Source organism: Juglans regia, chromosome 14, assembly GCF_001411555.2.
Source record: "Juglans regia cultivar Chandler chromosome 14, Walnut 2.0, whole genome shotgun sequence".
In the NCBI taxonomy this organism is placed as follows: Eukaryota; Viridiplantae; Streptophyta; class Magnoliopsida; order Fagales; family Juglandaceae; genus Juglans; species Juglans regia.
Genome location: NC_049914.1, coordinates 24730148 through 24743335, shown reverse-complemented (window position 1 = coordinate 24743335; position 13188 = coordinate 24730148). Strand labels below are relative to the sequence as shown.

General features: G+C 32.9%; 1 protein-coding gene across 5 annotated transcripts; it reads left to right on the top strand.

Moving 5' to 3' along the window:
• The first annotated feature begins 4956 nt into the window (after positions 1–4956).
• On the top strand, positions 4957–8838 carry LOC108994667 (zinc finger CCCH domain-containing protein 46-like). 5 transcript variants are annotated; one of them, XM_018969972.2, is made up of 9 exons: positions 4958–6241; positions 6546–6734; positions 6840–7019; positions 7113–7210; positions 7302–7565; positions 7655–7820; positions 8076–8275; positions 8361–8433; positions 8550–8838. In XM_018969972.2, exons 1-8 carry the CDS (start codon positions 5313–5315, stop codon positions 8387–8389), a joined length of 2055 nt encoding a protein of 684 aa, XP_018825517.1. In that variant the 5' UTR covers positions 4958–5312; the 3' UTR covers positions 8390–8433; positions 8550–8838. The 5 variants fall into 5 exon arrangements, with proteins under 5 accessions (XP_018825521.1, XP_018825517.1, XP_018825520.1 ...); XM_018969975.2 differs by having other exon boundaries at positions 7302–7541; positions 8361–8838; XM_018969971.2 differs by having other exon boundaries at positions 8361–8838.
• The last annotated feature ends 4350 nt before the right edge of the window (positions 8839–13188 follow it).

Below are 13188 nucleotides of genomic sequence, written 5' to 3'. Positions count from 1 at the left end.
CTAGATTTTATCCAAAACCGGACCGGACCGGTTACACCCCTAACAGTTTCTTACACCACACATCACATATGTTTTATTTTTTAATATTTTAAATCTTTTTTTATTAAATTAATTAAATTATTCTACTTATTATTTATATACCATACATTTGATTAAAAAAATAAAATAAATCATATATAATGTGAATAACGAATAGAATTTTTCTAAAAAGGCAAGGACAAAAAAAAAATAAAAATTTGGGACACTAACCCAAAAGGTTGAGATTTGAAATTTCTCTGGGAAAACATGAACCTATTCTATTGATCTACATTTTTTTTTTAATCTTTTGTTGATTCTATTTAAAATTTAATCTCATCATAAAATATTAATATTTTTTACATTTTTATTATTTCTTATCTAATTTCTTTTCACCATATTTTACGGACCTATTAGTTATAATATATTTTTTAATCAAATAAAATAGATTTTATCTTAATTATCATAATTTATAACACACACTTTTTAATAGTTTCATATTTAATAACATAATGGTTAATTCATTTATTATGTATATCCTCAATTATATTCTTTTTAAATCTAAGTAATATCTAAGATTCTATGATTGTACTCATTTAAAATTTGGTCTAAATGCTTTAACTTGCCCGACCTTCTTGCATCCAACAGAATATCTATGTTTTTCATCTATCTTTTTATGTCAGAATTTTTTCAATCCAACAATCATATTAGAATAAGAATGAAATATTAAAATGACTTCACTAAATCAAATAAAAAGTAAAAAAGAAAAATAAATTGACGGAAATGGTTTTGTTGTGCTATTCGAATTTCGGTTCGGTCGGTGTTAAATAAGAATAAGAGAATATGATGACTTTGCGAGCTCACATTTGTTGTATCATTTTGAGTCTATGTAGCTAAACATGGGTGATGGGTTTCTGAAAAAAAATAAATAACAGAAACAAAGATATGGCTAAATTATTGCATGAATAGTAATGAAAAGTAGTAAAAAATAATAATAAAATAATAAATAATAGTGAGGTAACTTTAGTACCCAAACTAGGCCTTAATAAAATAATAAAACACTATAACTCATAACTAAATCTAGACTATAATGCCTAATAAAACTTGTTAAATTTTACCTAGTACTAGCTTGTGTTCTTAGGGCATGTTTAGATATTTGGAGTATTTTAGAATTTTGTAAATAGTCGTGAAATGTTTGAGTGAATATATTTTATTGGATTTTGATAAGACAGAGAGAAAAAATTGAATAAAAATGTTATAAAATTGAAAAAAAATTAATATAATTTTATTTTGAAATTTATAAAAGTTGTATTAATTTTTGTATTTTATTTGAAAATTTATAAAATTTATATCATTTTTTATATTTAAATAATGACTGGAAGAAAAAGTTTAAAATCTAAACTTAAAAATATTTTATATTTTATATTTTTATATTGACATTACTTGCAAAGCAGAGTTTGAGATTTGTACAAAATCCACAGGCACTGGTTGCTAGAGTCTTTATAGCAAAATACTTCAGAAATTCTCGAGGCAAATCTAGAGAAACATTCTGCTTTGATTTGGAGGAGTATATGGATGGCTATAGATTTGATGAAAGAATGATTGATTTGGAGAATAGGAAATGGTAAAGAAGAAGAAAGATTTTAAACTCTGAAGCACATGTGAGTGAGTTGATTGAAGAATAAACAAAGGCTTGGAATGAGAAATTGATTGCAGAAGTTTTTGAGAGAGAAGAAGCTCAAATTATCATATCTTTGCCAATCAGTAAAAGAGAATGGGAGTATAGAATGATATGGATTCACAGCAAAGATGGAAAATTTAGGCACCATTTGGATGTTGAACTGAGTTGAAATTGGTTGAATTTTTTTATGAATAATAGTGAGTTGAGCTGGTAGAGTGAATTTTGTGAGACCCACTTAAGATAAGTTTAGATGTGTTGGATGTTAAGATGAGTCTAGATATATTTATGAGAAGTTGGAAAAGGTTGTGGGTCCCACATATAAAGAAGTGTTGAATTGAAAAAAGTTTTGGGTCTCAAGTGTAAAGAGATTTTGAATTGATATGAGTTTAGTGATATAAGAGTTGAGTGTTTGGATGTCGTCAGACTCAGTTTAAAATTAGATTGATCTAAGTTCTAAATGGGGCCTTAGTGTCAAAACTGCTTACCATTTGGCTAAGAGTCATGGGAGATTTCAAACAGGCTCAAGATTGTCAGATGGAGCAACAATAGAGAGTAAATACAACTAATGCAGTTCATTAGTGAAAAGCTCCACCAGAGTGTTGTAATACAGAGGATGGGTAACACAACTTGTGGTGGATTGAAGGGGATGGATGCATTATCAGTAATTAAAGCAGTACAAAGTGTGGAGATTCAAATTTGACATGGCATGGGCAGACTCTGGAAGATGTCAAACCGAGTGGTCTCTGCATTTTGTCCATAATATAGTAAGTAGCTCACCACTAAATTTACATCCTCAATTCATGGTCTTGTATGTTTCGTATTAATGAAAAGCTTTGAGTTTCCTTTGCCCCGTTTGGATTAAGAGTTAGATATCAACTCATTTTATCTTATCTCATTTAATCATTATAATTTTCTTAAATTTTTAAATAAAATATAATAAACAATTCAACTTTTTCAAATTTCAAAACAATAATAATATTAAAAATAAATATTCTAACAATATTTTATTAAACTTTCAGATTGCATTTGGATGTTGAGTTGAGTTCAGCTGAATTAATTTCTTTATGAATAGTAGTGAGTTGAGCAGTGGATGGAGTTATGTGGGACCTATCTAAACTGAATTTAAAATATATTTAAATGTTAAGATGAATTTAATATTTTTTATAAAAAATTGAAAAAGGTTGTGGATATCACGTAAAAAAATATTTTAAGTTGAAAAATATTGTAGATCCCACGTGTAAGATGATTTTGAATTGGGATAAATTTAATAATTTGAAAGTTGAGTATTTAGATGTTAGACTTAACTTAAAGTTAGACTGAACTCAGTGGAGACTAAGCTTAGTCTCAGCTGAGTTTGAAAATCAAATACAACCTCAACTTTTATCTCAATTTATTTTATCTCAACTCAATTCAATTCACTGTTTAAACCACAGCTAAAATAAATATATAAATTACAAACTTTGGAAGCACCAAAAATATTGGGTGCGGCTACTATGCCGCCCCAACTTGACCTCTGGGCATACTGCTTAGCGTAAAAAAATTTTTTTATTTATATTTTTTTAATATATTTAAATATATTTAAAAAATAAAAAAAATATATCAATATATTTAAAATTATTTCCTTAATTACTAAATAAAAAAAAATTAATTTTGACAGTGCCAAATTAGAGAGGCAAATTAGACTTTCTCAAAAATATTACTGCATGTAAATCAAACTGTAAATTAACTTCACTGATTAGAGACGGTACGAAGGAAGAAGTCTGTCAGAATGATGGCTAGTGAACCTGCACTATTTAAGCCCCCTCCATCTTACTAACACGCGCCCCCATTGCTCGTGCTAACCAGATTCTCAAATTTATTTCATTCTTAATTTCTTTCTTATAATATCCCTTACTTACCAACTCCACACATATTTTTTTAATTTTATTTTTTTAAATTAATTAAAAATTTTCTACTCATCATCCATATATTATATATTTAATTAAAAAAAATCTATATATAATATATAGTGTGATGATAATGGATAAAATTTTACTTATTAAATATTTATATTATTTTAAAAAATCATAATATTATAATAAATATTATTTCTCTTACACAAAAATATTTTTGATCTTATATTTTGAATAAGATATAATTTAAGTAGATGTCTATTTAAGTGCTAGATTTAAAGAAATTCTTTAAAATATATCAATGTGACAAAAATCTAAAATAACGAGTATAAATACTTATTTTATTATAGACATTAAAGCAAACAAGAATTTTAGAGTTATTACAAGAGAAACAGTATAGTTATAAAGGAATTTTATAAAAATAAACTTATAAATTAATGTAATTTCATATGATTAAAATATTATAATTTAAAGTAAAATAATTCAAAAATTCCGTCACTTCAAATATATTTAAATGCGATATACTGGATCAAATAAAATTATAAAAATTATAAAACATATAAATAATGAATAATAAGTTGTAACTAAGGTTTTTAAAAATATCAATTAAAATTTTATTCAATATATCCAAATACAAATACTAATATGATATGAGTAGCATGTGCTAAATATTTCTAAAAGTCCGTGAGCCTCACCTTCCCCTGTCTTACTGTGTTTTCTTTTTGGTCATCACCGAACACCGTACTGCAGCAGGAGCTGCTCTTTTATGAGGGTAGGGCCTGGACTGTAGTTAGAAAATCATATTGAATCAATGAAACCCCACCAAATATTAAAAAGCAGTGACTGGATGGGTGCTTAAACATTAGGGTGATTGATGATACTATTTCTTAGGACAAAATCCTAAAAAAATAAGATCCCGTATAGATTTATAGGTTATTTTAATAAAATATTATTTTTAATATTATAATTATTTTAGTATTTAAAAAAATTAAATTATTTATTATATTTTATATAAAAATATAATAATAAAATCAGATGAATACAAGCATGATCATTTCTTTCTTTTCTTGTTTTTTTGTAATTTTGAAAAGAGTAATGCTACGTACAATTGTGAAATGTACAAACATCGTATAGTCACTTTAAAAAAAGGTGGTATCTATTATTAAAAAATTAATTTTTTTATATAAATTTCTTATTTATTTACTTTTTTTAAAATAATATTACAAATATCATTTCTTTTCTAGAATACAAGCATCAGCATAGCACGGATGAGAGTTTACTCTCCCTAGGCTGCCGCTGTAGTAGCTATGTACTGACACCAAAAGTTGTGGGCCTGTGGCTGTAAGTTTTGAGTGAGAGAGAGAGAGAGAGAGAACTAAAGAAGTAGTAGCAGCAGCAAAACACCTAAGTACTTTCGAATCCATACTCTCTCAGTTCTCACTTCCCTCTTGTCTTCCGCCATCTTCACTTCAACCTCAAAGTTCTATCCCTACTAGTCTACTTACTACTCTTCGGTTTCATGGTCGTCACGACAGAGAAAGACCCACCCATTCTTCCTTGTACATTTTGCTTCTCACTTTCATACACCACCATCGTTATAATACTAAGATAACAATCCACCCATTATTGCTCTCTTTCAAGAAAAGACCATTAATAAATTTATTGTTCTTACTGTTTCTCCAGCGCCTCTAAGGTAGTTTTCAAGGAGTTGTGTTTTTGCTGCCATGGATACTTATGAAGCTACTAAGGTAGTTTTCTCCAGAATCCAAACCTTGGACCATGAAAATGCCTCGAAAATCATGGGCTACCTTCTCTTGCAAGATTACGGTGAGAAAGAGATGATACGCTTGGCCTTTGGACCAGACATCAATCTTAAGAATCTTATCCTTAAAGCCAAAACCCATTTGGGACTGCCCTCAAACTCCATAGCCTCTTCACCCTCTACACTTTCCTCACCTTCTACCTTCAAACACATCTCAAGGCCCAACCCTTTGTCCCTCTCCACCACCTCCGCGTCCAGAAACACAGCTAATGGCATTGACGTCTCAAAACCATCTTCCCCTTCTCCAAACCCTTGGCCTCGTACTGGCTTTTCCAGTACTACTCCTTCTCTCTCTTACGCCAGTGTTGTTAAAGAAACCAGTGATATTGGTCCCGGCTCATTTTTATCTTCTGCATTGCCCTATAACTCTAGTGACCTCATTGATGACTACCCACTTCAAGATCATCTTGCTTTTCTCAATGACTCTAAGATCGATGACTTGCTCGACCCGCGGCTGGATTTGACCGTGAAGCCGAGATCTTATGCTGAATCCCCGTTCCACACCCGAAGCTATTTGGCTCCTGCAGGTGTGTCTTCGGGGTTGGAAGACGCAAGCTCTGGGCTTGGATGGAAACCATGCCTGTATTTCGCCAGAGGGTTTTGTAAAAATGGCAGCAGTTGCCGTTTTCTTCACACTGATTCCTTGGATACTGCTGCTATTGTTGGTTCGCCTAGCAAACTCAACGAATTAGAACAGTGCCAAGAGTTTCTTAGATCAAAGGCTGCCCACCAGCAAAAGCTAACCACGGCGTCGCAGTTCATGGTCGGAGCTTCTTACCCTTACGACAAGTGCCTGAGTCTTCTGTTGCAACAACAAAATGATACCCAGAGGTAAGTACTATTCAGATATGACTTGAATTGCCATTTAGTTGAAGTTGTTGATTTCGGATGAGGTTTAATTGGGGTATTTTGATCATGAAGTTCATGCCCGTTAACTGTTTACCATATGCTATTACCTTACGCACAGCGCAAGTACGCATTTTGAAGGATCTCATGGAATTTATTTTAACTCAACATACTGTAATGCCATAAAGTGTAAATTGCTGACTCTGATCAGTGGATCTTGCTTATGGGTTTTTTGCTTTTGGATTAATGATGATTTCTTTTACTTTGTGGTGGGATTGTGACGATGCAGCAGATCGGCAGCAGGAGCAGCGTTGATGATAGGGGATGAACTTCACAAGTTTGCGCGCTACCGGTCTGAAAGGAATGATTTTTCGTCCATGGGTTTGGGAGGAATGGTGAATCCAGGCTCCAGACAGATTTACTTGACATTCCCAGCTGACAGCACTTTCAGAGAAGAAGATGTTTCCAACTACTTCAGGTAATTCATTTTAGTTAATTTGTTCGGATTTTGGCAACTCGAATTTCGAATGGAGGAATTGTAGTTATAAACAGGCTTTATTGGTTTGATCTCATGGTTTTAAAGCATTTACGGACCTGTGCAAGATGTGAGGATTCCATACCAGCAAAAGCGAATGTTTGGATTTGTTACGTTCGTTTACCCGGAGACAGTGAAGATTATTTTAGCGAAAGGGAACCCTCATTTTGTTTGTGATTCCCGTGTGCTTGTTAAGCCTTACAAGGAGAAGGGAAAGATACCTGACAAGTATGAGCATATTCTCTATATTGGGACTTTGTTTTGTATGCTGCTTGCTTCCTATCATTGATGTTTTGTTGTCAATCTATACTCTAATTTTAGGAAGCAACAACAGCAGCATCAGTTGGAGAGGGGAGAGTATTCACTGTGTTCAAGTCCATCGGGGCTTGATTCTAGAGAGCCACTTGACCTCCACTTTGGCAAGCAAATCAACAACCAATAATGTTTCTTTTTTAATTTTCAGTATAAAATTCTATTGCTCTTTCTTAAGGTGTGTTGGTCTGAACACAGGAGCAAGAATGTTTTATGATACTCAAGAAATGTTGGGAAGGAAACTGGAGGAACAGGCTGATCTGCAGCAAGCCATTGAACTACAAGGGAGAAGGCTGAAGAATCTGCAACTTTTGGACTTGAAGAATCATTGTTATCATCCTCATCAATATCATCACAATTTATCTCTTGGGTCCCCCATTCCCTCGCCAACTCTAACTCAGGCTCCTAACAGTCAAGCCCTCGTTCTTCCAACTGTTGGTATAGATCAAATAGTCCCAACAGGTTATAATTCATCAATCGATGTTGTTGAAATGGCATTCATACTGGAGAAATGATGCAAGCTTTATTATTTATTTCCACTTTTGATGCAGAGAAAAACGATGATCTAGGCGCAGGCACTTCTCAAACTGTTGCCGTTGATGCTCGTCGGCAGCTGCAGCAGGAAGTGAATCCGGCTAGTAGTAATGGCAATGCTGATAGCAATAGCATGAGCAAGGAGGAGAAATCGTATCCTAAAGAAAGTGACCTCCCTGAAAGGTATGAAATTAAAATTTTGGGTGTCAAGAAAGTTTGCCAACAATGGCGATGAATCAGAATTTTTCTCAGAATACATCAATTCCTGCCTTTACTGCTTTGGATCATCTAGGGTGCTTTTCTTTTCTTTACTTTTTTCAATCAATTTTGACTTTAGTACACTTCTTGTCAGTCCGTTCACATAATTGTTTCAGGCCCTTTTTATGACATTTATTTTTTAAAATATCTATTTGTTTTCTCCTTTTGTGTTGTGAGCAGCCTAGAGCACAGCCTCCCTGATAGCCTCTTTGTTTGTCCTAAAAAATCAGCTGGTGACCAATTCACTGCCCTTTCCTTTGCTTCCGCTAAAGCCGATGAGACCACAATTGCTTCGTCTTCTTCTAATAACAACTCAATGCTGCCCACCACTTCCCCACTCGCCATGGCTTCTCTGAAAACTGTTTTCTCCAAATGCCCAGGTACTGCCACACACTGCAATTTATTGTTTTGATCCTGAATAAGAAACTTCATTGTTTAAGTTTTATTGTTATTATTATGTTTCAGGTTTCCTTTTGGGCATGGAATGTAGTTGACAGGGCCTGAGCATGGCCTGCAAGGTTGTGTTTTGACTATGCTAGTAAGAGATCATCCGCCTTTTGGACCTTGGATCCTAGGAATCCAAGCATATAATTTACTGAATTTATAGTCAGATGGGTCTTTTATTCTGTTTGGCTCATATGTTTGTATATGCAGAAAGGTTTTAGGAGCCCAAACTAAGGAAGAAAAATCCTCTAGCAGCCAAAAGTCATTACCTACGTCAAAGAAACTTGTAGACAAAGATCTCAGGATATCACCATCCTCGTTTCATTATCATCATCAAGCAATATTAGTCATACTACTTACAATTAATACATAAGGCATACGCAGAAGGACAGATGCGAACTGATTTATGGGAGTGGGGTCTTTCTCTTTCCTTACTTTATACACTCTCTACAGGTGCTTGCTGGACCACAGCATTAATAGAAGAAAGGATAGTTTGTAACTTGCAAGAATTAGTATTATATTGCTTTATTTACTCGTGTGTTTTCTTTCTTTAACCGCCCTTGAATTTCTGTGTTACAAAACGAAAACCTGGAGAGAAATGGAGTCTGTAATTTGCAGAAGCTTAACAACTATACTGATTTGGAGCCTGGAAACGGAAAAGAAGTGGCATGAAAGCTGTGCCTCTGTCACTTTTTTCAATTTTTATTGCCCTCTGTTACTGCAGCATCTGTCATCCACTAGATTATGAAACAGGCACAGGAGAAAACTTCAAGGAAATATTAGTGGGAAAAAAAAAAAATGCAAAGAAAAGTTTGTTCTTTCATGTGATTAAAGGTCACATTAGGGGACTCTTTTTGTCTCATTTTTTGTTTTCTTTAGGTGGACATGAAGGGGTAAGGGCCACATTGTCACATGGGTTCTGACACTAAATATGAATGGTATTTGGGTACCACGCACTCCTATCCCTTTCAGTAGTTAAATCTCATTCAAATAACAAGACTTGGTTTTTTTTTGTTTTTTGTTTTTTGTTTTTTTATGGGTGTTGGTGCCTGTCTCATGGTATGGTAGTAAGGGTTATGCTACTTCTATATCTTTTGTAAAAGAAAAAAAAAACATGTAGTGTGGTTGTGGAGATAATTTCTATAACCATTTATGGGCAGAAAATCTTCTTTCTTATTGGTTTTTGTAATCATCATAGCTTTATTTTAGCAGAAAAGTTTTGCAGATCGTTGAGTAATGGGTCGTTTAGTGGTAGGAGCTTCATTCGATTATCATTAGAGGATTCGATCAAGAAGCATTGGACTAGAATCAGCAAGAAAATCTCAGTGGTGGAAAACTTGATAGATACAGATTGAGATAGATTTTTATTTGAAATAACACTACCCTCTGATGAGGTTAAGATGTCTGCATCCACTCCTATTTTCTGTGATATAGTTGGCCACCTCAATGCAATTAGGATGACCTTTTTGCTCCAGGTTTGATTTGTTTGAGGATTAAACTACTTAGATTGTAATATGTCAAAAGTGGTGTGACGTCCAGATCAGCCTAATGGGAGGAAGCTTAAGAATCTTTTGAAGCTGTTAGTGACATATCTATCTACCTTTGTTTGAGATACTGAACAATCTAAAAAATGGTCATGACATCATCTTGTCATTACCTTAAAGAAATTGCCTTTCATCTGAACCAATATTATCTTTAGATGTAAGTTGAGTCTTGCATCAATTTCTTCTTGTGGTTTATCTGGTTTACTATTGATTGCTGACTTACTAATTGCTGGACTTAAACTGCCGCACTGATTCGGCAGCTTGATTTGGCCATTCCTACCACCACGGTCTGCCATTCGAAAGTCGGTGACGGTGACGAGCAAGAAAATAAGAGAAGAATTTGAAAGATCAGATCCGGTTTTGGTTTTCTTATTATCAAGAGTGATTTGGTTTCACATACCTAATGAAATTGAAAAACTTAATGGAGGCATGTCATTAATTAATTAAGGTATGAAATGAGTTCTAATATAATTTGAGCAATTTGATTCCCCCACCCAACCTTGCTTTGGTGTAAAGAGGGAAACAAATGTCTCAGAATAAAGCTACCATGATGATTGTTGCACTAAACTTTATAATTAACAAAGTTTAGATCTAAATTAACTTCTTTAGTTTAATATAGCACAAGAAAAAGGTGCAAAAGTTACAATAAAAGAAAACAGTTGTTGTACAATAATGGCTTGGATTCTTAATTAAGCCATGATCTCTTCTTTATAGAAGAGGCCCATTCCATTATCATGGCAAGTTCAATACTAAAACAAATCAAACATTATGATTAAAGAAGAAAAAAAGTTAAGGGAAGTGGTTGATGAAAGCAAAGAGGCATATAAAGACTTGGAGGTAGCATTTGCTAGTTGAATAAGCACAAAGGTTAACACATATATATAGTTTTGGTAGGAGCAATATTCTTTATGTGGTAATCTCTTAGGTTTGCATAGTGACTAGAGATTAAAGTTAAAGTTAATATTATTATTGTTTTGAGATTTGAAATTTTGAATTGTTTATTATATTTTATGTAAAAATTTATAAAAATTATAAGGATTAGATTAAATGGATTGAGATTAACTCTCAATCCAAACGGAGAAGTTTGGGTGTGTTTGGATGTTGAAGTGAGTTGAGTTGAGTTGAGCTTAGATGATAAAATATTGTTAAAATATTATTTTTTAATATTATTATTATTTTGAAATTTGAAAAAATTGAATTGTTTATTATATTTTGTATTGAGATTTGAAAAAATTGTAATGATGAGTTGAGATGAGTTTAAGATCTAAACTCATCCTAGCCTTTCAGATCTTTTCACTATTGGGATTTGTCATATGTGATATGTTGGGATTTATATTTCAAAATACTTTAAGATTTTTTATCAGTTATATATCATTTATAATAAGATGTTGAGTTGAAGAACAAAATCGAGTTTAGTACCTCTAAAGTTTTTTTGTTCCAACTCTTGTCTCTTGGTTTAAATTGAAAAAAAGAAAAGCAATACTTAATTGGTGGCTGCCCATTTGACTACGTTATGCACACGAAATTGGTACGATCATATGGGCTCCGTTGAAAGTAGTGTCGCTTAATGTTAAGACTATATATTACAAATAATTAAATCAATATCCTTTTATTAGTTTAAATTTGTTAGATAAATGATGATTTCACATAATACAAGAGTAGAAGTCTTGAGTTACAATTCTAACTCTAGACTATATTTTATTTAATTAAATATTTCACATATTAAACTTACTAATTGAGGAAGAATTGCCCCACTCAATATATGACAACCCTTACTTCCATCACACTTGACTCATTTGGGCATCAATGAGCAATCCACATACACAGAAATGTGTGGATGTTTATATTTTACAGTTCTTTTATATACAGTCGGTAGATAGAAGTAGCGTGCAGTCGTCCATGACACGTCAGATTAAAAATGAATTTTTCCTCTCACATCAGTTCGGTCTTTCTCTCTCATTAGCTCGAGCAGCTCGTCTCTCCCTCTCCTCAGTTCTCTCTCATCAGCTCGGTCTCTCTCTCATCAAGTGTCTCAACGTCAGCCACATTTACACACCATCTACACTAGGCACTTGCAATAAACGTTTTCCTTATACTTGGCCACTATCATTCTCTCCAAAGTGCTTATGCTCAAGCTACCTAACTAGACAGGAGATATTTGGATTCAAAACCCACCTCAACCCATTTTAACTCATCTCATATCATCATTACAATTTTTTCAAATTCTCACATAAAATATAATAAACAATTCAACTTTTTCAAATCTCAAAACAAATTTCTCAAATTCCCACATCAAATATAATAAATAATTTATTTTTTATTCTACTATTCATAAACCATCTCAACTCATCTCTAAATCCAAACATCTCCTAATTACTTCGCTTGTTTAAAAAAAAAAAAAAACCATACAAAAGATGGAAAAATACAGAAATTCTTTGGGGTTCAAACTTGTCAGAAACAGTGCAGGCTGCAGTACTCTCTGAATGGGAAACAGATATTACATCACATGGTGGGTGGGGGGCGGGGGAAGAACTTTCTCAATAGGAAAATGCTATAGAGTGAGGAGAACGTGCAGTATTGAAAGCTGAAAAGGAGCTTCAAAGGTCACTGATTCATCACACGCTCTGTTTCCCAAAGTTACAATATTTACTGATTCTGACACCATTACAGCTTCTCTTCCCATCTCTCTCTTTTTTTAACATAAAGGTGAGTTCCTGAATTTTATTTTGCCTAAATTCTGGTAAAAGATGGGGAGGGAGGCTTGCACTTGCATATTCACTTCAAACTCTCTGCTCTTTCTCTCTTCTTTTCTCTCTTTTCTATGCCAATATGTCTGAATTCGAATCCGAACATAGATTCAGTCTTTAGTCTTTTAGAGTAAAATATGCATCGAAACTTTGCGTTGGTGACAAAAAGAGAATCAAGCACTTTTGTTTTTTGTTTTATATAGATATCTTCATCTTGTATGCTTTGCTGCGTGTATTATAAATGATGGAAATGATTTTCAATTACAATCAACTATCATCCACCTTTGAATTTATCCCTTTTCTTAATGGGTAGATGCTGTCACATCAATTTAATAAAATAAAAGTATAGTATATAATATAAGTTATAGAGAAATTCTTCTCATAAGTTATTATTTATTATCTCACACTTTACGCTTTATAAAAAATACTCATACATCCTATGAAAACACTACACACCTTATAAAAAAAATACAAGTGTGTAATGTGAAAGTGAATAAGAACATATACATAGCATTGCTCTAAGTTATATATATGTTCGAGACAAACAACACATGTATA